This window comes from Elgaria multicarinata, chromosome 22 (genome assembly GCF_023053635.1).
Source record: "Elgaria multicarinata webbii isolate HBS135686 ecotype San Diego chromosome 22, rElgMul1.1.pri, whole genome shotgun sequence".
NCBI lineage: Eukaryota > Metazoa > Chordata > Lepidosauria > Squamata > Anguidae > Elgaria > Elgaria multicarinata.
The window spans coordinates 15,503,546-15,529,702 of record NC_086192.1 but is presented as its reverse complement, the minus strand read 5'-3'; the positions used below and the strand labels follow the sequence as shown (position 1 = coordinate 15,529,702).

Sequence of the window (26,157 nt, the reverse complement as noted above, 5' to 3'; positions counted from 1 at the left end):
GCGTCCTTGATGGGCTGGCCAAAGTTAACAACTCCGAGCAATTCCCAGAAGCGAGTCCCGCTGCTTTTAACCAGCTCCTGTAACGCTGGCATCTTCCTCTTCCTAAGGTTTGTCAGGCCTTCGGACAAGTTTTACAACGGGTGGGCAAGGCATGGCTCACCTGTGCCCCCTCAAATTAAAAAATAAATACACAGCGTTGTCTGTAAACCTACAGATTGCCCAAAAGGTCAAATTTAATTTGCAAACAAGCTCCTTTTGACCCTTTCAGCATACCGTCGCTGCTACGGACGCCATTAATTTTGTTTTAATTTGGCGCCCAGGAGGGGTGGTGGTCCCACCTGGAGGGATCCGTCTCTGGACTTCCACAGTTACTCATTACAAATCCCTCCCTGGTTTTGGCATCCATCTGACTGTTACTTCTAGTTTTCTGGCTTGGGTTCAACAGACATGCATCATGTGCACGGGGGAAGGCATGTACAAAGGAATATCAAGCTGTAGATCTGTTTTGACAAAAGGGAGAGGAACCGAAGAGGATTCCTACCTAACACACCGGTGTCGTTTCAGAAACTCCGAAATTTGGGGGGGAAGGGAGTATTTCGGAAGCCTCCCTGGGCACATCCCAACATATACAGACAGGCAGATCCCAGCTGTGTGAAGGCAGCCTTCTCCAACTTTGTGCCCTCCAGAGGGGCTGGACTACAACTCCTATTATCCCCAGGCATGCGGGGTCCAACACCTGGAGGACGCCAGGTTGGAGAAGGGATCACCAATCCCAACGAGAAGAGACCGGTTTCCGAAATGTACAATTCCACCATGTAATCAACCAAATCAGTCTCGGAAGAACCAACACGGCTGCTGGATCTCTGGTATTCAGAAATTGAAATAAATAACTGGAACGCAGGCAGTGCGCTGCCCGTTGGAGCCCAACGGTCACTGGCGGGGAACGCTGGGCGGAATTTACGAAACAGACGGGCGCCCGTTAGTCAAATTACCAGCGGGCGCCGGCCACAGACCACGCTATGAGGCGCAACCGGGAGGTGAGGCACAGGTCAAGTACACAACACCACAATGTCTGACGACGTGAACGCATGCGGACAGCCGGTTGCAGAAGAATCAACCGCTCCGTCTTCCTCCACCAGCTGGGGTTTCGCCGCTTTATCACCTTGGTCATGTATGTACGTGAGTATGTATGTATCTCGATTTTTTTTTGCAAGTCACGAACTTTGGTTGATGAGAACATCACGGTGCGCAAGATGACACCACCGCTCGTAATGGCTACAGCAGCAGCAGCAGCAGCGGTTGAATGATGGGGTCCGTGACATGCCATTGCCCGGGGCCTTCAGGAAGTGGTCTCGTCTTCATCAACATCGGGAAGGTCCGGGTCTTTAATCCCTTCCCGGCTGCCTTGCTTTCTGCAAGCGTGCGAGAGAAACGAAGACAAAGTGAGATTTCATGCAGGGGCAAAACGCACGGTCATGTGACAGCACCCACCGTAAACGGCTCCAAACGGTTTACCGGGGGGGACGGGGACCTACATTGTGGGTTCTGGACCTGCAATGAAACGGCATTTCTGGAGAGAAGATATCATCGAAGGGACAGAGTTCAGTGGAGGCTGGTGGCTGCAATGTCAGCAGGGCGGTGATTCTGCTCCATGTTTCCGTCAGAACCAGTCAGAGTTCTAAAGAAGAACTCTGACTGGTTCTGATGGAAACCCAGAGCGCATTCACCACCCCGTTGACATTGGAGCCATCGGCCCCCACTGCAATTGGGAATTTGAAACCCTTGCTGATCTACTGCGGATCATCCAGAGATTATCCAAAGCTCTGGCTTTTCATCGGCATGCTTGCTTCGTCTGCTGTGCCTGGGTTAATTGCGGCTGGTTGGCTTCCAAGGACCTGCCTGCTATCCCTTCTTTAGGGTTTTCTTTAAACTGGACTTGAACCGCACAGTCTTTCAAGCAGAGGACGCCTTCAAAGAGAGGACTGCCTGTTGACAGCCATTCAAATAAAGGCCTGTCCTGCGTAGACATTTTATTCTGTCCCCAGGACTAGCAGTGGGGACTAGCTAAACCCTGTCACTTGGAGAAACCCACAACACCCAAGCTGCGTCAATCGAAGCTGTAAAAAGAAGCTAGGAGGGGACAGAGAAGAAGGCGTTTCATGTCTAAAACATGAAGCATCACGCAAATGTACTCTTCTAGGGAGATCAGTAATGTCTTCTCTCTAGGACAACACGCACATGTACCACAGATATACAGACGGATGATCTACTGCACAGGGGTGGGAGCAAAGATGCTGAGTTACCTTAAAGATGGGTGCAAATATATAGATGGGCTTAACCGAAAACCGTGCCTGCAGGCAAAAGAAAAACAAAGGAAATGGTGGAAAGAAAAGCTGGACACGACGACTTGATAATGAGATTTCATGCGCCAGGCGGAAGACGGGGATTTTGCAGAGCCAAGCGAAGGAAATAAAACGTTGATGGAGGTGGCGAGTGAGGAAAAGAGGAAGGAGGAGGGACTAGAAGTCAGAGAGGATTTGGAAGGGACCGAAAGGTTGTTTCTGGACAGCCCAAAGGAAGGACGCCTTCGTGCTAGATGCGATTCATTTAATGCGCAACCCTGTGGACATTTAGGCAGAAAAACCACCTACAATCCTATGCATGTTTAGGCGGGGGGGGGGGAAGCCTGGCTGGAGCATGCTGGGAGTTGCTCTACTTCCTGCCCCCCTGCCTAAACATGCATAGGATTGTAGGACTTTTTTCCTGCCTACACATGCATAGGATTGTAGGACTTTTAAAATGCCCAGACACACATAGGATTGCATCCCTTATGGCAGTGGTCCCCAACCTTTTTGGCACCAGGGACTGGTTTCGTGGAAGACAATTTTTTCACGGACCGGGGGGTGGGGGTTGAGGGGATAGTTTTGGGATGCCCCCCCACTCCAGCATCCTGGCTTCGGAACGGCACGCCCGGAAGTTGCTCTCCCAGAGCGGCTTCTGGATGGGCGCACCATTCTGGCACCAAAGGCTGGTTGTGAGGGGGGGCATTGCAGCAGCATGGGGGTGTGTGTTACTGCTTGTGGTTCCTGCAGCCATGTGGTTGGCCGCATTGGGGCGGGGGACGACGTGCACGATTACTTCTGAGCAATCTGGATTGCTCTGGAAGTCAATTCAATTTGCGATAACACAGACATTAGAACAGGAAATGTCTTCATTCCCCCAATCGCGACCAGCTTCAAGGAGTGGGACCGCGAAGAGTTTTGCTGTTTCCACCTTCTTGAAAATGACAAATTCGTTTTGGGGAAATTATGACTTGGTACTGGGGGGGGGGGTGTCCAAAAAGTGAACCCAGCTGGTCCAACGGCTTCACGGGAAATGAGAGAACATTAACCCTAACAGGCCCACAGCCTTCATTGCGATTTGGGCAGGAGGCAGGCGGGCTCCCGCTGTTCCTTTTCCAGATGCCTAATTAAACAAATTGATCGTGAAATTGAAAATGAGGTTGGTTTTTTTTGGTGGTTTTTGTTGTTGTTGTTGGCCTAATTGCCTTTCTCCTTTCCTTAATTTTCTTTTAGAGGAACATGAAAGCTATTATCCTTCCTTCCGATGTGGAAATACACGGAACATTACAATTGCTAATTTTCCATAATTCAAAGTCGGTGCAACCAAAGCTGTAAAGGAGAGTGGAGGAATAATAATAATAATAACAACAACAACAACAATAATAATAATATCATCATCATCAGCAGCAGCCATTGCTGCAAAAAAAGAAAAAAGCAATCCCGGCGGCTCTCCTAGAGCGGCACTCGCCCTTTTCGTCACTCTTGCCAGAGAACTCTAAAGCCAGTGGGAAAAGTCCACTCAACGCAACGGGAAACTTCACGGAGCCCACCACACAACAGTTGTGCAGGAACTGTCCTCTGCACAGCATGGATGTTCAGTGTGGTGTGTTTCCCCAAAAAAACCCTCCACCGATGTGTGTTTTCCCACCAGACAACGCATTTCTCAACGGTGGTGTAAAAACTGGAGTTCTAAAACCACCATTGAAAAATGTGTTGTTTGAACCGAGCCTATGAGTTAGGCTGAGCTGAGAATCTGTCACTGGCCTAAAGTCACCCGGAGAGCTTCCACGGCCGAGTGGGGACTAGAACCCGGATCTCCCGACTGCCAGTCCAACGCTCTAACCACTAGGCAATGCCGGCTCTCTGTCTGACCTGTCAGTCATGATGGATAGCCACGAGACACCCTTTTAAATTGGGGGCTGCCATTTTTAATTTATACAGTGACCCAGAGCAATGCTGGGGCATTGAGGAATTTTTTTAAGTGGTGTGTTGTGCTGGGTGTGGATAATGGGCCTAGCGTTCCATCTTCCTCACTCCTTCCTTTTGGTAAACGAGACGTACACAAATTGTACAAGTGAGCATGAAAAGATGGGTTGACGTACATCAATAAATCTCCGGGGGCAGACATGGACCGCTCCTCTCGTCTCGCCTGGGCCTCGAATGGGTTTCCAAACGACCGTTTCCTCAGCATGGCTTTCACTAAAATCTTTGGGGGAAAAGGGGAAGGAAGGAAGAAAGAATCAGAAATGCAAAAAGATCTAATGTCAAGTAAATGAAAACACACAGAAGGAGAAAGACATATGGACAACTTTGAAGAACCCTGCTTCCCTTTTGTTGCATTTCTAAATACAGAAAATTCCTTCTAGAATTCTTTGGAGCATCGTTTGAAGCATTGGAAAAGCTGCATTGATGGATTTGTCACCAAAGAAGCAGTAAATACAACATAGATGGACCTTAGGACCTGATACTTCAATTATATAGTCTAAATGGTGGCGGTTCCTGACGCAATTGATTATTTATGGTTGTAACAGATAGTGAGAAGAATGTTATAGCTGTGTTTGGTTTCTCCTCTCTCTGTGTGTGTTTAAAAATAAGAAATACAAAGGGATCAGGAGGGGCAGGGTGGGAAAATGGCAGGCCTCTGGGCACCCCATTTCCAGAAGGACATTGACGGGTTAGAACAGGCAGGGCCTACACTACTGCTTTATAATTGTTTATAATGGTTTTGACAACTGTTTGGGTGCCGGAGACGCTACGTACACAGTTTTCAAACTGTTTTCAAAGTGTTATCTCCTGCTTGGTGTAGATCAGGCCCAGGTTCAGAGGAGGGCAGCAAAGATGATACAGGGAGTTGAGGACAGGCTGAAGGAACTGCCCTCGTAGGACCTGATACTTCTATTATAACTGATCTCTTCTCGATCCTCCCAGAGTGCAGGACATGGAATAATGGGCTCAAGTGACAGGAAGCCAGATTCCAGCTGGACATCAGGAAAAACATCCTGACTGTTAGAGCAGTACGACAGTGGAATCAGTGACCTAGGGAGGTTGTGGGCTCTCCACACTAGAGGCAGCTGGACAACCATCTGTCAGGGATACTTTAGGGTGGATTCCTGCATCGAGCAGGGGGTTGGACTCGATGGCCTTACCTTCCAAGTCTACTATTCTATGCTTCTAACTTGGGATGTTCACTCTGGAGCAAAGGAGACCGAGGGGAGACATGTGAGCAGTGTTCAGATACATCAAAGGGCTCCCCAGGGAAGATGGTCAAGAACTATTTTCCATGGCCACCATCTTGAATACCAAGAGGGGCCCAGGTTTTTGTGTCGCACCACAGAGCACCACAGCCACAGCGATACACACCACAGCAGGTAAGCTTGGGATGGTCTTGACGGAGTTCTTCACTTCCTCTTCAGTTACTTCCACGATGGTGCAATGCTCCTCCTCCAGAGGAAGTGGATCCTCACCAAACTTGGTCACCCAAGGATGCAACTACATGGAAAAGACAGCCAAAGTACATGGTAATGATTGGCAGGCCATTCGTGGCATGGATCATTTGGACACTTGGGGCGGTATCAACCACAGGAAGTTGCTACGAAAAGGTAACTGCACTGGAATAAAAAACAGTGAGGAATGCTTGCACTTGGCCTAGGATTAGTGCCTCACCTCCCTGCAGCGCCATGAGATGGAATGCAAGACCAACTAGCATGTAGTCAGAGTTTTTGAGACTTATTATTACCTCTTTCTCTATATAACAGTAAGGTGATGCGTGGCATGAAGGTTCTGAGCTATGAGAAGAACTTTGTACGCTGGAGGTTCTGAGCTATGAGAAGAACTTTGTACGCTGGAGGTTGCAATGGGGAAGGGGAGAAGCATCGTCCGTGGGGCCTCTGCTGGGATGTGGACCTTTGCAGGGTGTCCGATCAGCGAGGGTCCCAATTCTTTAACGATAGGAAGCAGCTCCAGATCTGCTCCAGGTTTCAGGCAGAAACTTTGAAGGCGCCATCCAAGTAATCTCAGACGGAGATTAGAATTTGTCACCCATTACAGGGCGAAATTGGCTCCGCCCCATGAACCACCATTTTGCATCTGGCTTTCACCTGGCCACTTTTGTGCACCTGCCTCCGCCTGGATAACTACGTCAGCCTCCTTGGCTGTTGCTGTTCTTCTGTTTGCCACCAGGGGGCAGGCCGCGCGCTACTACTCCGCATCCGTACAGTGCTTTCGAGCGGGGAAAATTTGTTTCGTTCGCAAATCACGTGAACCAGGGGCCCCCCCTCAGCATTCCTGAATGCGAACAGGAGTGCGTTCTTTCGAGAACTGTTTGCAAATGATTGAATTTGGGATGATGTTAAAAAAAAGTGTATTTTGCTGAGCCTAAGCCTAAAAAAAAAGAAAAAGAGATTGTACAGTTGGGAAAAGTAAAGAAGAGGGCAACTCAAGCATCTCCCCTATAAGGAACGGTTACAACAGCTGGGACTGTTGAGCTCGGAATAAAGGCCGGGACGATTTGGAGGCACCCCGAGTTGAATCGGGGCCGGTTTAGAAGCTCCGAATCGGCCTCCGAGGCGAATCGGGGGAGCTGTTCACAGCCCTAGTTACAACAGCTGGGATGGTTACACTTGGAGAAAAGGTGGGTAAGGGGAGACATGATGGCGTTGTACAAAATTTTGCATGGGGCGGAGAATGTGGAGAGGGAGGCCTTTTTCTCCCTCTCTCTAGAACCCAAAGGGAACATCCCAGGAAGCTGTTTGGCAGGAGTTTCCAGGAGAGATAAAAGGAAGGACTTTTTCACTTCTCATTACCAGAAGATGTGGTGACGGCCACCAATTTGGTTGGCTTTAAAAGGGGGTTGGACAATTCCTGGATGGGAAGGCTATCAATGGCTAGTAGCCCTGATGGCTCTATACTGTCTCCAGCCTCTGTATTCCAGTTGCTGGGGAACATGGGAGGGAGGGTGCCGTTGCACCCGTGTCCTGCTTGTGGGCCACTGTGTGAACGCAATGCTAGACTAGACGAACCCTTGGTCTGCTCCAGCAGGGCTCTCATGTTCTTATGACCCTGAATAAGTCATTAATGCTCATGCTACCTTAATTTCAGGAACAGTGATCCTGGATTCGGGTGATTTTTGCAGCATCTTCAGAATCAGATCTTTGAGGTCCTCGCTGACCCAGGGCCTGGGGGAAGAAAACACAACGAACGTGGTTCAGACAGAAGCGACAGGTTCCCACATCCCTCCTTGTCCAAATGCTGTCTTACTGGGTTACAGTCTTACTGACTTTGCCTGTAGCTAGACAGGCGCTGTTAAAGAGACGTTTCACTTGCACAAAGGTAGCTTTTGCTCCACTTATCACAACCGGACCTATAACCACAAAATCTGTTGATCGGAGGAGAAAGCACCATGAGCACAGCCCACACCAGCAGTGAGGAATCATGGGAGTTGTAGTCCAACACTTCTCAGTGGAGGCTGGTGGCTCCTATATTAGCGGGGCGACGAATCCGCTCTGGGTTTCAGTCAGAACTCTGAAAGTGCTCTCCAAGGTACGTAAGCTCTAACTCCTTCAGAGTTCTGACTGAAACCCAGAGCCGATTCGTTGCCCTGCTGACATCGGAGCCACCAGTCTCCACTGTTTGGTTACCCATACAACTTCTCTGCACGGCATTATTAGGGACTTTTAATTTAATGTATTTTTCTACAACCAAATGTGCATAAAATTCCGGAACGTTTTTAAAAACATGGCCAACAAGTCCACGGGATTCGTGTGAATGACCCGCTGCGCAATCCATGGGACGGATTCATAGAAATTCGAACTCCTTCGATTCCATTGTGGATATTTCTGACATCCCTTTTCAAAACACAACCCTCTTCCCCCCGGAAAGAACCACTTATCACTCGGGGAACTGGGGAGGCGAAACCATTTTTAAAAGCCCTTGAAAACCAAACGAAAACAAAACCTGTATGCTACAAGATGGAACCCGCTCTTTTGGAGTGTGAAACACACGGGTCCTTGACCTACGAACATTATGTTACGGCTTTGCCGTTCCTTCTCCCTGAAACCCCGCGGTAACGCTGCTGCAGGGTGGAGGTAGGAATTCCCCATGCCAAGAGGGAGTGTGGGGTTTCCCAGTGGTCGTCTGGGTACTTTCTCCCCGCTATCTCCCTGCCTTCTGGCGACCAATCACCAGTCACCATCTGCCCAGGATCTCCCCAGGAAGGGCTGTGGTGACCTCGCTTCTTCGGGGAAAACTCAGACAAGCCCCCGATTTTTCCAACACACAGCTTCGGAGGAAAGCCCCGAAGCAGCTACTGCTTTGCATATCCAACGCAGCGTCGATTTGCAGGGCTTAGAGGACGTATAGACAGCCCCCGAGAGGTAAAAGTTAAGCAACGCTGCCGAAGGATGGTCTGTCGGTGACTTATTTCCCTTCACGCTCAAGGAAGTAAAAGCAGAGATTCCTAAGGCTTCCTAACAGGCAGAAGACCACGTCCTCAGGTAGCCATGGTGGTATATGCTCCGCGTGGGAGATCTAAAGTGGAGCTCACCCAGTACATTCTAATTTCAAGATATTTTCCTCTCCCTCCCTCCCAGGTCGGGCTTTTATCAAATTGATGGGATTCGTTTAAACATTGAGTCAACACAGCCGTCATCCGCTCCGCCTCGCTACACACTAATGAGCAGAGAGGCCTTTTTAGATGGGAGATAGCAGGTCACCGGGATGTCAAAATAAGCCAGGCAGCCCGAGTTATTGCCGCGGGAGATGTGAGGAGGAAGGGAAAAGTTGCCCATTAAAAGTTAACCCCTCGCTGCGGAGGCAGATGGGAAGAATCACTCCCGAGCTGACTAATAAAGCCAAATATAATAAAGCGATTTGGAGAAGGTGGGCAGAACCATCCCCGCTATTCCTTCTATTTACGACGTTCAGGTTGCTGAGTGCCGACGCTTATGTAGCGAAAACTGCACTACCCATGCAAGGGGTTAGCAGCAGCGGACTCCAGGAAACCGCAGGGTTTGCAGGACTACAACGAATTTTATGGGAAACAGAAACGTCTCTCTCTCTCTCTCCCCTGCAACAAGGAACAGCCTAAGGAAGACGGAGCATGGTCAGTGGGCCCAGAATATGGACTGCCTGTTTTGCGGCGTAATGGAGTAGCGGAGAGGAGCGCCTGGCCGGCTAACTGGTACACTGGAAAAACAACGCTGCACACTGCAACAGTTTATTCCTTTTATGTTTGTTTGCTGCTCAAGTCACTTCTCTTGAACTGCTCAAATTTGAGCTGGAATCTGGAAGGTCTGCAAGGGATTTCTAAGTACATTCACTTGAAGCCTTCGGGATAAAGAATTCTTTTATTCTTTAACCAGTTCTTTCCACCTTTCCTCGTAGCGAGGTGGGAAGGCACCAAAACACATTGGATCCTGCAGCAGGGAACCCTTCAAGGCCCTGAACTTCAAAAGCACGGCTAGTTGGGAGATTGCAAGGTGGCTTATTCAAACACTTGCACAATACACACCCGTCAGTCTGCACGGGGTCCTCCAAACTGCCAACCCCCTCCCCAAAATGGGTGGCTCTGCTTTTTCAGCTCAGCCCTAGTTATAATGATCTTCCACGTAGGCAGTTAAGAGCCGGAACGGGAGGGGGAAAAAGACGGCAAAGCCCTTTGCGGATTCAATGGTTTTATAACACAACCAGGATAAAAGGCGCTACTTTTCTCGGGCTCATTCCCCTGCGCCCCACCTTAAATTCTCCACCCACCCGTTCCCCTACGCCTTTCCAAGCAGCGATATGATATCATCTTTACATTTGCAATTGGAGGCGAAGGATTAATTAATGCAAGTAGGTCAGCAATTCTTTGCCTGATAGGAAAAATCGCAACACTGGCATTGCATCCAAAGCACACGGGTTTTTTTTTTTGGAAGGGGTGTACGTGCGTGTTTGTATGTTTTGAGGGCGGACGGTTTAGATTGGTAATGCACCTTCCTGCGAGAGCTTCAGGAAAAGGTCAGAAACGGCCTTCCTGCCATGCATGACAGATTTTGTGAGTACATATTTCAATGCAGAGATTTAGAGAGGTGTGCTGCTAAATCTAGCCTACTATGCATGTTTAGATAGAAAAAAGTCCTACTATGCGTGTTTAGACAGCAAAAAAGTCCTGTGCATGCATTCCACACCTTTGTCAGGTTTACTTACTCTCCTGGAAATTCCAAGGGCTTGTTCTTGATCTTGTTGTGAAGGGCCAGAATGAATTCGTCAATGAACGGACACTGTAAAACAAACCAAAGTTTTCCTCGGTGGCTGGCCTTTGGGAACGCTCTGTTGGCAGGAGCATTCACAGCCTTTAGGATGCAATCCTATGCATGTTTAGACAGAGAAAAGTCCTACAATCTTATGCATGTGTAGACGGGAAAAGGGGCTTATAATCCCATGCATGTTTAGATAGAAAAAGTCTTACAATCCTATGCATGTTTAGATAGAAAAAAAGTTGTACAATCCTATGCATGTGTAGACTGGAAAAGGGGTTTATAATCGAATGCATATTTAGATAGAAAAACGTCCTACAATCCTATGCATATTTAGACAGCAAAAAATCCTACTATGCATGTTTAGCCAGAAAAAAATCCTACAATCGTATGCATGTTTAGACAGCAAAAAGTCCTACTATGTATGTTTAGATAGAAAAAAGTCCTACAATCCTATGCATGTTTAGACTGGAAAAGGTTCCCCCTCCAGATGTGTTGTACCACAACTCCCATTATCCCCAGACATGGCGGGAGGCTGGTCCTGGATGAAACTGAAGCTGAGAGCAGTGTTTGCAAGTTATTTGGGAAAAGAATTCAGAATGTGCGCAGCTAATGTGTATGCCTCTCTGGAGGTGCAGCATTTTTCCTTGGTTATAGAGGCCATGATGTACCGCCTGTGTTCACCCCCACTACCAAAACCAGGCTCCCCATTTTAACTGACGCCTTACCTTCCCATATACAAAGCAAAAGAGAGTGATCCCCATGGCCCAGACATCCAGTGCCTGAAAAAGAAGCAAGCCGATTTTATTAACGCGATAGATGCCATTCCATTCCACCTCTCTCCTGGTTTTCCGGGGTTCAACAACCCCCAACAACTGTCCATCACTCTTTTGTGGTCACTGAGCACGCTCTCCGTCCTCATCTGCCTCTTTTGACGGTTTCCCCCTCAAAGATGTATTGTCCTGCTGCAAAAACCTGGGGTTGCCCTCAGCCTGCTGATATCTCCCACTCATGAGTGGGTGAAATTGTTTTGGCTATGTAAGCAACTGCACGTCACCTCTGAACATTGGAAATAGAGGGAGTGATTTTGAGATCAGGGCAGAATGCGTGTCAGCAGCATGCATGAATAGACAGTTTTAGTCCTCCTTGCAGGGCAAACGTCGCTGGGGAACCCCACCCTTTGGGGGCTTGCTGGACTTCTGCAATGTGCCCAACTTGGCAAGCTGAGCTGTGCGGTTTCCCTGAGTTCTGGGAATTTTAAAGAATTTTTTATGTCTCTCGGTCATGATGTGCGCAAAACTAAATTTACACAAATTACGATTGCAAATTTGTGCAGATTTGTGCTGTGAATTGCGTGAATGTGAGCTGTGAATTGCGTGAATGTGAGCTGTGAATTGCGCGAATGTGAGCTGTGAATTGCGGGCACTTGCAGAATTTGGGCAAAGCATGGCTCCGATTTGCACAAATTATGCAAATTCGCACAATTCACAACTGAAATTTGTGGGATTTTTTTTACAGAATTATTATTATTACTTACAGCAATTCTGTCAGCTGGCCCAACTCAAAGACAGAACAGAGTCCGGCGGGCTGAGCCAACCAACGCTTATCGAGCCCCCACCCCCCGGCCCAAAACTGGCTTTCTTTGGCATCCCTAGCCATTCATTTCCTGTGTGGTTCAATGGAAGTGATGTGCTGTACGGGGGTGGGAGAGATTTTATTTGTCCATCCTCTGCTTATCCCATCCCAGCTGTTAGTTCCTCCCATTGCACAAGTGGTGGGGGAGTGGAATCACTTAAGTAGAATCTCACTTTCCCACTGAAGCTCTTTCCGGACTCCGAAATAGCTTCAGGGGCCATGAAGGCTGGCGTCCCTGCAGTGCTGGAAAGCTGAGCGTCGTTGCCCTCAAACTGATTGCTAACTCCGAAATCGGCGATCTTGACATGCCCATCATCGCCCAGGAGCAAGTTGGAAGGCTTGATATCTCGGTGGATGATCTTCTGGTAGTGCACTACAAAGTCAAGAAAAGAAAAAGGCGGATATAAGGATCTCTCCGGCTATTCTGCTGAGAAACTGGATGTTGTACAGAGGTGTCTGCCCCAACCCTGTCGGCTGCTCACTTTTATGTCAACAATAGGATTCTTGCTCTGGTGATTGTGTGCGCTCGCGATTGCTTCACCTGCGGTAGTTTGTGGGTCCTTGACTCAACGTCATCTTCTTCCGGGCCTTTCCCAAGCTTTGCAACCTTTATTGCTGTTTTTTTTTTTCCTAATGAGGAAAGTGTGGTATCGTTTCTGTATGATGCTATAACACCCTCATGCAATGGCGTGATTCCGCTATACCGCACCACCACCTAGTGGCCGTATAATGGAACATATAGAAAGGCCGAGGAAGAAAAACCACGGGGAGAAAAACACGTGTAAAGGAGCTGATTTTAATCCCGCAAAAAAATCCGGAAGCAGAAGTCTCGGTAAACTTGTGGAATAAAAGCCTCACGTGGACAACCACTATGGTTCCAACAACCATTCTTGGGATATTGCTTTTGGTGCAGCACAATCCTCTGCATGCCTACTCAGATGTAAGCTCTTGATAACCTTCTCCTCCAGGAATTTATCCTTTCAAAGCCATCCAAATGGGTGGCCATCACTACATCTTGTGGTAGTGAGTTCCATAATTCAACTCTGCGCTGTGTGAAGGCGATGTTTGTGGAGTTGTCTGCCTCATGTGCAAAAATAACTTTGTTGGCTTTTGATGCTCTACACCTTGAGTTGGGCGCGGAGTCTCTTGCTGCTCCACACCAGGCAGCAAACTCTCCTGGCCAGCCCTGGCACCTACTCTCAAGTAAACACGCTGGAAAAAAATCAACAGAAACGAAACAGCGAGACAAAATCGGAACGGCACAGATGGGTCATATTTATTTCGTAAAACTATTTCTCCTTGAATTTCCGTCCCGCTTCCATGATTATTACTTTTTTTTTTGCTTGAATCGCTGTTCCTTGCTAGCTTTGTCTGGTGCAGAGCGTCTAAATCGAGATCATTTTAGCTCCAGGCCATGACTCTGCACCTTTTGGAAGGACAGATAGAAAGCGCCCAGAGCCAATTTCTTCCACGCATCTTGCAGCAAAACCTCAGCGCATGGATGTGCTCTGCATCCGTAATGTGCCCGAGGCGCTGCTGCAGTGGCTGTTCTGCAATTTGCTTGTGCGGACGATGGGATAGAGGAGAGAGAGAGAGAGAGATTCCTTGCGGGAAAGCTGCCAACCAACGCACGGAGGCTGTGTTAACAGGGCTACGCTAGCAAAATAAAAGGCCATTGTAGCGTAACAACCAAACTGCGCACCGGAGCATGCTTCTTAGCACGAGAAGCCTGCTAACCTGCCACTGTACATCAATAAATCTAACAATTAAAGACGGCTACATCGGTGAAAACATCCAGGTTTTTCATTCCCTGCCACCCCAAACCTGCTTTTTGTCTCATTTTGCCTGATGTGATGACGAGATTTGAAGATCTCGAAAACTTGCACATTATTTTTTTTTTGCAGATGTTTGGTTGGCCTAATGAACAAGCACCTTGGAGATCTTATTTGGAGTTCTGACTAGTTCTGACTGAAAACCAGAGCAGATTCCCTGCCACTAGGTTATACCTGCTCGTGTATAAAACAACCTCCAAATTAGACTACTGCAATGCCCTCTACGTGGGGCAGCCTTTGAAGACGGTTCGGAAGATGCAGCTTGTGCAAAATGCGACGGCCAGATTGATAACTGGAACCAGAAGGTTCGAAAATATAACACCGATTCTGGCCCGCTTGCATTGGCTGCCTATACGTTTCTGAGCCCAATTCAGGGTGCTGGTTTTAACCTGTAAAGCCCTACATGGCTTGGGACCACAATACCTGACGGAACGCCTCTCCCGATATGAACCTACCTGTACGCTGCGCTCAACATCTAAGGTCCTCCTCTGGGTGCCTACTCCGAGGGAAGCTCGGAGGATGGCAACAAGGGAGAGGGCCTTTTCGGTGGTGGCCCCCCGACTGTGGAATGATCTCCCCGATGAGGCTCGCCTGGCGCCAACAGTGTTATCTTTCAGGTGCCAGGTCAAGACTTTTCTCCCAGGCATTTAACAGCACATGCTGAGGTTTTTTAACTGATCCCAGAACAGTTGTTCTAAATGGATATTGTCTGTTTGTATTTGTGCTTTTTATGGTTTAAATTTTTTTATATTTGTTTTTAATGTTCACTGTTTTTAACCTTTGTAAACTGCCCAGGGAGCTTCGGCTATCGGGCGGTTTATAAATCTAATTAATAATAATAATCTTCGGCTTATTGACAAAAGGGATGCAAGAAAGAGAAGGGTCTATTGCCTCTAGAATGATGCTTCTGAGCATGGCTTCCCTGATAAATATCTCTGGGCCTCGGAACGACCTCGCCACCATTTGTTGGGAATGGGGAAAAAAGTGTCTGTACTTGAACTACATGGGCACATCCTGCTGTGTGCTGAGGCTGCCGCTCGCTGCGTTAGACTGGATTAGCGGAGGCGTCTGCCGCAGTTCAAGGACAAAGAGCAATCCGTGAGGCGCTGCCGCAGAGACGCACTGAACTATCAGCTTTGCATCACAGCAGCCAAAGCGGAGAAATGATTTAACACCTATTCAAAGAAGACTGCAGGGAGAGAGAAAGAGAGAGAGAGAGAAAGAGAGCAAAGACGGGGGATACTAAGAACATCAGAAGTGCCCTGATGCTGGATCAGACCAAGGGTCCATCTAGTCTACCACTCTGTCCAAACAGTGGCCAACCAGCCATCGGCCAGGGATGAACAAGGAAGACATGGTGCAACAGCACCTTCCTGCCCATGTTCCCCAGCAACTGGTGCACCCAGGCTTACTGCCTCGAATACTGGAGGTAGCACACAACCATCAGGGCTAGTAGCCATGGATAGCCTTCTCCTCCAGGAATTTATCCACCCCTCTTTTAAAGCCATCACAACATCTTGTGGTAGTGAGTTCCATCATTTAACTATGTGCTGTCTGAAGAAGTATTTCCGTTTATTTGTCTTGAAACTCCCACCCATCAGCTTCATGGGATGACCCCGTTGGGTTCTAGTATTTTGAGAGAGGGAGAAAAATGTCCCCCTCTCCACATTCTCCAGTCCATGCATCATTTCGTCCATCTCTCTCATGTCTCCCCTGAGCCTCCTCTTCTCCAAGCTAAACAACCCCAGATGATGTAACCTTCCCAGCAATGCCAATCTGATGCATGTTTGGGGGAGAGCGATCAATCAATCATAGTTTATTGTGTCTTACCAAATTGCCATGATGCAGAACATTTTGTGGGGGGTGGGATCAAGGAGGAGGAAAGGGGGACAAAATGTGATAGGAACAGAGGAATCCACTTCATTGAATCCGTTCACTGGTCCCATCTGGAATGATTCTACATTCTAGGTATATTAGAGCAAAAAACCCAAACGAAACAAGCCTATTTGTCAACCCTGATTTTTTTTTTTAAAGCATTCTCAGCTTTGCATTTTACATCATTTTAATCCTGGGCGTTCCCAGTCCTAACTCTCAAATATCTAAAAATAAGAATGCTGTGGCAAATAGCTTCATCCCAAGTAAGTCGTGGCACGCCTGTGCCAGCCCAGGTGCTGACGCAGGGCCTTTTTTCCACTGGCTCCCTTGACCTGCTGCTGTCTGGAGAGCCAGCTGTGTCTACACCAGCCTTCCCTGACTGAGTGCCAGGCTGGCTGTGTATGATGGCAGCTGTAGTCCAAGCCATCTGGAGGGCCCCCGATTGGGGAAAGATGGTCTATATTGGCTTGAGACGGCTCTCTGGGTTTTCTTCCCCACCTGGAGACGCCGGGGACTGAACCTTCTGCGAATTTCTGTCCGATTAACCGCCGACTTTCCCTGAAAGGAAGTTCCTATTTGTGCAGCTTATATTTGGCCCCGTAATTCCAAATTCTTACCCGGCACCACTGTTGTGACGGAATGCAAGGTGTTCAAACTGAAACCTTTCCTTCCTTTAGCACTGAGGTTGGCGTATGGAGAACGGCACTCTGGGGGCTCGCGGTAGGATTGGACTGGCGAAGGCCCATCATCCCCAGTGCCTGTAGCCTCCCCGTGGTTTAAGCAGCGCTTGGCGGAGTTCTCTCTGTCTTCCTCCTCAACCCACACGTTCCGCCGGCAGAGGAAAACGGCTCCCTAGAGCCCACGGCCTCATGAACAACCACAAATTTTCCTGGACGCAATCGATAAAAGAGTTACAAATTGCAGCAAGAAACCAGCAAGGGGGAAAACCGAATTTCTCTCCACACACCCTGCCCAATCCTCATCACACCGACAGGATTGATTTAACCCTTGCCCTGTTATCGTTTCAAAGCAGAGATGGATTGTAGGTGGGTGACCAACGCTTCATTTGCACACAGCTTAATTTGTATGGCTTAGAGTTTCTGCAGTTTAGTAAAAAATGTCTCCTCCCCTTTCCACTGCCGTGTTCCTCTGCTGGATCTGGGTCCCATAACAGAAGCCTGGTTACGATCCAGGCCGTAGCACCAGTGGCCACATGGACCGTGGATGATAGGAGCTGCCGCCCTACGCGTCTGGAAGGCTGGCATGGTAAGCCAACCAGAACAGCCTTCCGCAACTTGGGGCCCTTTCGATACTCACGGTATTCAATGCCCAAGACAATGTCCCTGAGGTAGAGCCGGGCTTGCTCTTCGGTGAACGGCGTGTCACACGGCACTTCCATGACCGGCCTAAAAAGGGAGGCACGAAGAGGAACTTGAAAAGTGGGCTGGATATAATATAATTTATTCCACAGAATAAATCTGGCTTTACTACCGGGAGAAAACTCTGAAATGAAGAAGCACCATCAATCCTGGCTCCTTGGACTGCCCAGGTGCAGGCCCGGTGCCAGTACCAAACGTAACGGGGCAAATGTTGGGGCCCTGCAGGGCCCAATCCTTACTGCCGTTGGCCTGCCAGAGCCCTGACTCAGCCATGAGCGGAGCTCCAGGCCAGCTCAGCATCCAAAGAGTAGCCGGCCACCTCCCTTTTAATGATGGAGGCACGGCCCCTGCCATGTACGGTGGGAAGCGGATGGCGTCATTAACAGGGCGGCATTGACCAGTACATATGTGCTCAGCAGATCTGGAACTCTGCTCAACGAGGCCACAGCTGGGGCCCCGTCCCTCCCAATGGGCCGCCATTTTGAAAAGAGTTTCTCCCCACACTTCCTGGCATCCCTTTACAGACCAGAAACAAGGCACTTTGCAGACCAGAAACCTTTTAAAAAGAAAGGTGAGATCCTCCAAAATCCAATTCTAGTGTCAATCCCTCACTCTCCCCGCCCCCAGAATACGGTGGGCAACATCTGGCCCTCCAGATGTCCTTTACTTACAAGTATTAGATCATACAAAGAATTAAGAAATGATAAATCATTCATATTCCATTTTACAAGTATAAAGAAATACGTCCACATAATAAAAACATCACTTTTCAACACGAGAATCGTATCACTGCCTGCCCTCCCTCCCTCTGATCAAGTATGTAGTTGTTACAATAAACACTCTATCCCATATTTTAATCAACCATTTATCCAAGGTTGGGATTGCGCTTTTTTCTAGTTGCGAGGTATCATTAACCGAGCTGCTGATAGCAAACATGGAACTATTCTCACGTCATCAGCTAAGACCAGATCTTTAACATATCCAAACTGCAATGGTCCTCCAGATGTTTTGACTATGCTGATAGGGCTGATGGGTGTTGTAGGCCAAAACATCTGGAGGGGACAAATTGCCCACTGCCAGCATACACACAGCCAGTAAGACACTTTGCCAGTGGTGTCGTCCAGGTTGGCCCCACAGGGACGGAGCCCTGGCACTTTTTTAGTAGCAGGGACGCTGACGTCTCCTGTCACCCCACTTTGACTTCTCTCTTCTCTCTGAGCTTAGCTGCATCCCTTACAGGAGCTGTGGGGGGCGGGAGATAGATTTCCCTATTAACAATATATTGCTCCCTGTTGTACTGCAAAGGATTATGGGGCGGCTTGGTCCTGAATGAGTCATTAAAACCCATTCGCTTGACCAATGACCTGCTATTGGCGACGATGAAAATGGTGTGCTGATATGGATCCGCACAGCGGCCTGAATTTTCGGACTCTTTAGGGATGGGTCTAGTGGGTCCAGTCATGTTGAGTGCCCACAGAACTACATGACTATACTTACCCCTTTCGGAGGAGATCAAACACTGGAAGAGACGAAGAAGAAAAAATCAGGGAGTAAATTTTTACCGTGCAATCCTATCCATGCCCATTTAGAAGAAGGCTCATTGGGCCTGTTCAGAAGATACCTTCAGCCCTGCTGGTTAAGCAACAGGGTTTAAGGTGTCCTGTGTGATGAGTTTTACTAAACCCAGCTCACTCAACAAACCACGGTTGGACTGTCTGCAGCAGGGTGAGTGGCTCTAACCGTGGCTTAAAGTGTGCAACAGCACGGCTTGCGGTGAGTGCTAACCCTGGAGAACCACAGTTTTGCTAACCACAGAGCCTGAAGTGTCATAGAATCATAGAGTAGCAGAGTTGGAAGGGGCCTCTAAGGCCATCGAGTCCAACCCCCTGCTCAATGCAGAGATCCACCCTAAAGCATCCCTGACAGAGGGTTGTCCAGCTGCCTCTTGAAGGCCTCTAGTGTGGGGCCTTCTTTTCATGCAATATGCAATGATAGAATCATAGAATAGCAGAGTTGGAAGGGGCCTACAAGGCCATCGAGTCCAACCCCCTGCTCAATGCAGGAATCCACCCTAAAGCATCCCCGACAGATGGTTGTCGTCTGAACAGGCCCAATGACTTCAGTGGGGTAGGCCCAATGATTAACACCGCTTTACTTCTGAGTAAAGATGCACAGGATGTGCCACAACTGAAATTAAAAAAAAGTTCTACCCTATTGCCATATAGCTGCTGAAGGAAGTGTATGGTAACTTCAAATGGAGAAGGAGAAGCTACCACAGTTTTGGAAGGAACTGTGACCGCTGATATTTACGTTTTCATGGCTTATTACAGGAAGACACCAGAACCAAAAAAAAAAAAAAAAGGTTCAAAAAACTTTGGGCCAAAAATTGGGGACTACAGATTAGCCATTTCCATCGCTTGAAAATCCACTCCTTTCGGGCGTACTGCTGCCTGCCCCACTTGGGTTGCATTTGCAAGATGAGATGCGGGTTTCCCCTGAACTCCAGGGACTTTTAGGGTGTGTGTTTTTCTCACTGGGTTTCAATTTGCACAAATAGAGATTTGCACAAATTTCAGCCCAAATTTGTGCACGTTATAGCTGTAAATTGCACAATTCACTCAAATTTCAGCTATAATTTGCGCAATTCACACAAATTTCTGCTGCAATTTGCACAAATTAAAAACACAGAAAATCCACTAACTGCCCCAACTTGCTACAGACGGAATCAAGTCAGATAGCAGGAAATGGACCAAGGTCTGGGAGGGCCCTCACTCTAGCTGGCATCAGAATGATATTAGATGTGATCCCACAGGGCTCTCCCTCATCTTGCATTCTTATGAATTACTTACCCATGTACAGATTGTCTTCTGCAGGGTCATCCAGTACCTGGAAAGAAAGAACAAAGGAAAAGAGCATTATTAGAATTCATAAGCATCCTTTTCCTTTTATCTTATTTTTATTTATTTATTTATTACATTTCTATACCACCCAATAGCTGAAGCTCCCTGGGCGGTTCACAAAAATTAAAACCATGAAGAACATAATAAAACAACCAACAATCTAAAAACACAAATACAAAATACAGTATAAAAAGCACAACCAGGATAAAACCACACAGCAGAAATTGATATAAGATTAAAATACAGAGTTAGAACAGTAAAATTTAAATTTAAGTTAAAATTAAGTGTTAAAATACTGAGAGAATAAAAAGGTCTTCAGCTGGTATTGACGAAAAGAGTACAGTGTAGGCGCCAGGCGGTCCTCTCTGGGGAGCTCGTTCCACAGCCGGGGTGCCACAGCGGAGAAGGCCCTGCTCCTAGTAGCCACCTGCCTCACTTCCTTTGGCAGGGGCTCACGGAGAAGGGCCCCTGTGGATGATCTTAAGGTCCGAGCAGGTACATATGGGAGGAGGCGTTCCTTCAAATAACCTGGCCCCAAGCCGTTTAGGGCTTTAAATGTTAGTACCAGCACTTTGAATCGGGCGCGGACCTGGACTGGCAGCCAATGAAGCTGGGAAAGGACTGGTGTGATGTGGTCTCGTCGGCCAGTCCCTGTTAGTAACCGTGCTGCCGTGATATAAAAAAAAATAGTTGAACTTGTTTATGCAGGGGTGTGTGGACTAGAACAGGAGTCCCCAACCCCGGGGCCACGGACCGGGACCGGTCCATGGCCTGTTAGGAACCAGGCCACGCAGGTGAGCCGCTTTCACCCCCCCCCCCCACAGCGTACTTGGGCGCGGGGCGCCATCTCGCCCACCCAGCCGAAGCAAAGCCAGGACGCTGGAGTTAGCGTCAACACCCCCGACACACACGCACATACGCCCGACACAAGTCCACCCACCTCAATCAGTTTGACGATGTTGATATGATCCAGTTTCTTCAAGATGGCGATTTCCTGATAAATTCGGTCCAGCGGCGCCATTGGCTTGGGCTGTCCGCCAGCGGCTGCTTTGGAACCTCTCGGTGGTGGCCGGCCTTGAGCAAGGAAGCAAGGAGGTGAGCAGAGAAGCCCCGCTGAATCAGACCCCAGAACACACGGAACGTGTCGGGAAACTTTCCCCAAAAGTTCAGTACAGCATCCCCCAAAATCCAGCTTTGTCAGTCTCAAAGCTCCCAGGTTTTTCTCCACTTCTGTTTTCCACTGGTGAAGGAACCTACGTGTTTCGTGCAAGATGGATTTGCCTGCAGGATGTCCTGGGTTCAATCCCAGGAAAAGGATCAGGTGGAAACGATGGGGAGAAGGAATGTTCCGGCCTGGAGCGCCGTTGCGAATCAGACAATGCAGGGCTAGACAGACACAGTAGTCTCGTTCGCACAACACGACAAGCCAGAGTATGGGTTGCATCTTGGGTTGTCACTGAACCATGCGTTGTTGTTGAATCATGGGCTGTTGTGTTGTGTGAACCAACCGCACAAACAAACCATGGTTTGTTAACCACAAGCAACCCACAATTCAGAACCCAACAACAAACCACGGGTCCTCTTTGTGGCTTGTTCGTGGTTAACAAATCTTGATTTGGTAGCGCGGATAGGTTCACACGACACACCCACCCGTGGTTCAACCACCACCGCCCACGGTTCAACAATAACCCACGGTTCACTGACAACTCACGCTCAACCTATACTCTGGCTTGTCGTGTTGTGTGAACCCAGCCAGTGTCTGACATATAGCATAAGGCCACTCCCTGTGTCCCCAACTTTAAAATCACTGGCTGCCAATTAGTTTCCGGGTGAAGTACAAAGTGTTGGTCATTACCTACATGGTTTGGGTCCAAGTTACCTCTGGAATCGCCTTCTCCCATACAATCCTCCCCACACACTCAGGTCCTTTGGCTAACTTACTCCAGTTAGCCAAAACTAGGCTGACAACTGTTACCCAGACGACCTTTTTTTCTGTCGCCCCCAGACTGTGGAACGGCCGGCCGGAGGAGATGCGTCAGTTTAACTCTCTCTCTGAATTTAAGACAGCTTTAAAGACTAGCCTCTTCCGGCAGGCCTAACCCAGATGAATGTTAAACCAAGAATTTTTAAGATGTGTTGATTGTTCTTTTGACGTTGCATTGGTTTTATATGCTCTTTTAATTAATTTTATGTATCGGATTTATACTGTATTGTTGCACTAATTTTGTTCCACACCTCGATCCAAGGGGAGAATTGGGTAAGAAATAAATATATTACTATTATATTATTATTTCAAAGGCACAGATACCTACGTGGAAAGCCATACTGTTTCAACAGCTTCTTTTTAGAGAGGACTTTCATGGCCTGCAGGGGGAAAGAGGAAGAGGGAAGGGGAGAAATGCAGTGTTATAAAAACCAAGGAAGCTCCAGGGCTTAGAGTAGCAACTCTGTCCGGGGCTGATGGGAGTTCTAGTCCAAAAACATCTGGAGGGCACCAGGTTACCTGCCTTTACTCAAGATGTTTGTGAGAATACAAAATGCAGGTGGGGGGTTATGTTATCAGAGCATTTTCAGAAAAGTTTCTTGAATGTGAGCATTTGCGCTAAAGCACCCCCTAATGAAAAGAAAAAAAGAAGTCGCTAGATCTTTGTAACTGTTCCCCCCCCCCCCCCGAAAGAGCTGGGAGGAGAAATGAGGAGGAAACAGAAATCTGAACAGGTCCCAGTTGTCGGGATTTTAATGGTTCCAGACGCGTGGCGTGTTTGCGTGAAGCGTCTCCTCGCCCGCTTGACGGGTCCGTCAAGGTCCATCGTTGCCACACGATTCCCGCGAAGCGTCGATACGGAAAACACGGCATCTATTTCGGTTCGGGAATCTGTTTGCCAGGCAGGCAGGCGCGGAGAAGCAAACGGGCCATTAGCTAATTACGCCAATGTCAACTGTTTCTCTGAAGATTCTATTATGTTTCCCCTGTTCCTTTTTTCTCGGACGAAGAAAAGAAGAGTGCTTAATGGCTTGGGGAATCTGGAAGGCCCGGGCCAGTTAAAGATGGCTGGAATCAAAAGGGTTACTAGGCAAAACAGAAGTGATGAGAGGGATCATGACTGGATCTTTTTTTAAAGAAAAGAAACGAGCAGAACAGGAGCGACAGAGCAATGAGGAAGAGGTAGAACCCATCTTCCCAATCTAAAGAGGTTAGGTAGGTGTGGACTAGGGCTGTGCACAGCCTCCGCCCCCCGACTTGCCTCGAAGTCCAATTCAGGATCTCTGAATTGGCCTCAGGGCGCTTCGGATTCAGTTCTGAAGCAAGCTTCGGACTCCCTCCCCGAAGCAGATTGGCAGTTGCGGGTTTCCAGGCGTCAGATAAACAGTTGCTCAGCAGGCACCCAGGAAAGCCAGGCATGAGGTTGACTGTGAGTTCATTGGACTCCCCTCCCGACATCCCCAGAACCACTACCCCACTGCCCGCAGGACTTACCTTAGCTGTGGGTCCTCGATTAGAGCCATCATGTTAATCAAAGATGGGGGCTCTATGGTTTTCCTAGATCTACAGTCTCAAATGGCTCTTTACAGCCGTCGTAGTTTGTGATCATAGATCTAGCAAAAGTACAGAGCCCCAATCTTTGTTTAACGTGGCAGGACACGTGGCTAAGGTAAGTTCCGTGGGCAGCGTGAGAGGGATGGAGCGAGGGGGAGAGGGGATGAAAGGAAAGGGGGCGAGTGGGGAGTCCAATGGATCCTTTTCTGATCTGCTTTGGGGGGCCTCAGCCTGATGCGGTACCACTTCGGCTCAGATTTGGGGTTCAGCACCAAGGCAGTGCATTGCCTTAGTGGGCACATAGGACAGGGTAGCAGCCCCCCACCTTCCAAGGGAGGCCAGGTTGGCTACCGCGTTTTAGATCTGCTGGGACTGTTTCGTCCAACCCCTGACAGATCTCCACATTGTTCTGCTTTTATTTCTGCTTTTATCTGTTGTGATTTATTGTATTGTTCCAGATGTTCTTTTTCAGGCAGGGGTATTGAATCTCTTTCAGCCTGGGGGCCTGAATTCGACTCAAAAGCAAGAAGAGGAAATGAAATCTAGCAATGTTTCTGCTCGTCTCTGGGAGGTCTTTGCAGGTTCATGCAGGGATTGCATTTGCCACAGCTGTTATCGTCACTGGCTGTATCAAGCTCCCCAAAGCCTGGATCTCAATGATGGGGATTCCTCAGACCCTGAGCAGGAGCTGTATGCCCAGGAAGACGTCTGGAGCACGAATATGCCAGCGCTGTAGTCTGAAAGGTGACCCCTGGCAGGCTACACACCATGGAGAGCTCCTTCAGAGTTCTGAATGGTTCTGGTTGAAACCTGGAGCGGTTTTGCCACCCCACTGACATTGGAACCACAAGCCTCCACTGGCTAACCGAAAGACGCACAGCAGAAAGATGGCTTGTCTTGAGAGGGCAAAGGAGATCAGTGCGTTCAACCACCAGCACATCAGCTGCATGCAAAAGGCACTTACGTAATACTGGTCATCGCTTTCATTGTAGGCTAGCTTCACAACTCCATAGGAACCCTAGGAATAATAAATACACAGACAACATTGGTCTCGCTGCTTGTCTCATTCACTTGCCTTAGAATCGCCAAGGATCCTCCAATGAACCAGCCAACCCAGACTCGTGATCTCTCCGTCTTTGCACAAATAACTCCAGAGGGGATTCTTTCACTCCCTTTCCCCACCTCATTGATGGATTGACCAAGGGTTCGTGCTACCAGCATCCTTTGGGGCTCTAAGGGGTGGAAACGCAACGGCTCACAGGGAAGTCTTAGGCCTCTGTACCTTCGTGTGTGCACACAGCGGTCGGGTTCACACAACATGCTCACCCTCACTCAGCGGTTGAGTGTGGGTTGTTGCGGAACCATGGCTTGTTGCTGAACTGTGGGTTAGAGTGTTATCTGAGCCCAAGACATTTTCTGCAGGGTGGTTTGTCAAGCACGCAGCGTGGCTTGTGAGCCACCTTGGACATCTCAACAACAATCCATGGGTTCTCAAGGGGGCTTATTCAAGAAAACAAGCCAGACTGCGTTGTTAACAAGCCACCCTGCAAACATTCAGACCACATGCTAACCCATAGCACAACAGAGATAAACTTGGAGGGAAGGTAAAGGGGGCAGGCGGGATAGGCAGGGAAGGGCGGTGGCTGGAAAGGCCAGCTGACGAAGAACCCTCTCCAGCCTCTTTGCCTCCCGCTCCGCGAAAAAGCCCATCTAGCCGAAATGCAGAGCAGGAGGAGTGCAGCAACGAAGCTCTGCATGGGATGGCCCGAAGCCACCGAGTCTGGAGGCTGACAGCTGTCGCCACAGGATGGCGCCCTCAAGCCCATCAATCAGAAGCACAGACCAAGAAATCGAAATCGAACTGCACACAGCAGGTTAAAAACCCAATTCGGCAGAAAAAGAACTTCAATGCCAAACGCTTGCCTGAATAAAAACACCTTTGCCTGCTGGTGGAAGAACAACAAACACGGAGATATGCACGCGCAAATACCAACACAGATGTTGAAATAGATGTAAATTTAAGCGGTCTGCGGCTTCTAAGGTGGATGAGCGGTCAAGTAAAATCCTTAAGTTGCTCCGCTCCGGCTTACTCCCAGGTGAACGCACAGAGCAGCGCCCGCTTTCGAGTCGCCGTCCCTGCAAAGGGCAAAGCGGAAGGATGCCTCTGAGGGTGACACGCAGAGCCCAGGTGCTCCCGGGCCAGGAAATCTGCCACGTGTCTTGTTTTTGATATACATAGCAATTATCTCCATTGCAAGAGGTTGGCCATGGCACAGATTCCCAGAAGGCATTGGGGAGACCAGCTGCTCACCTGCTCCCTCTCGCCAGTTGGCAATGAAAAGCAGGAGCAGGAAGGGATGCGATTTAGAGTGGAGGACAAACCCAGTGTAATATCACTTTGCATCACCGCGACCCCTGTGGC

The 26,157-nt window shown here is 48.7% G+C and overlaps 1 protein-coding gene across 1 annotated transcript in view; it reads right to left on the bottom strand.

Annotated features, from left to right (window-relative positions):
* Positions 1 to 977: 977 nt before the first annotated feature.
* The window catches only part of CAMKK1 (calcium/calmodulin dependent protein kinase kinase 1), a 33,226-nt gene continuing 8,046 nt past the window's right edge, over positions 978 to 26,157 (bottom strand). Inside the window, exons 3-15 of the mRNA XM_063146393.1 lie at positions 24,700 to 24,753; positions 22,510 to 22,561; positions 21,138 to 21,271; positions 20,147 to 20,183; positions 18,795 to 18,816; positions 17,236 to 17,324; positions 12,385 to 12,584; positions 11,305 to 11,358; positions 10,527 to 10,600; positions 7,429 to 7,516; positions 5,703 to 5,831; positions 4,445 to 4,548; positions 978 to 1,412 (exon numbers count right to left, since the gene is read on the bottom strand). Coding sequence (XP_063002463.1) covers positions 1,340 to 1,412; positions 4,445 to 4,548; positions 5,703 to 5,831; positions 7,429 to 7,516; positions 10,527 to 10,600; positions 11,305 to 11,358; positions 12,385 to 12,584; positions 17,236 to 17,324; positions 18,795 to 18,816; positions 20,147 to 20,183; positions 21,138 to 21,271; positions 22,510 to 22,561; positions 24,700 to 24,753 — 1,110 coding nt within the window. The 3' untranslated portion in view covers positions 978 to 1,339. The remainder of the gene's footprint in view (positions 1,413 to 4,444; positions 4,549 to 5,702; positions 5,832 to 7,428; positions 7,517 to 10,526; positions 10,601 to 11,304; positions 11,359 to 12,384; positions 12,585 to 17,235; positions 17,325 to 18,794; positions 18,817 to 20,146; positions 20,184 to 21,137; positions 21,272 to 22,509; positions 22,562 to 24,699; positions 24,754 to 26,157) is intronic.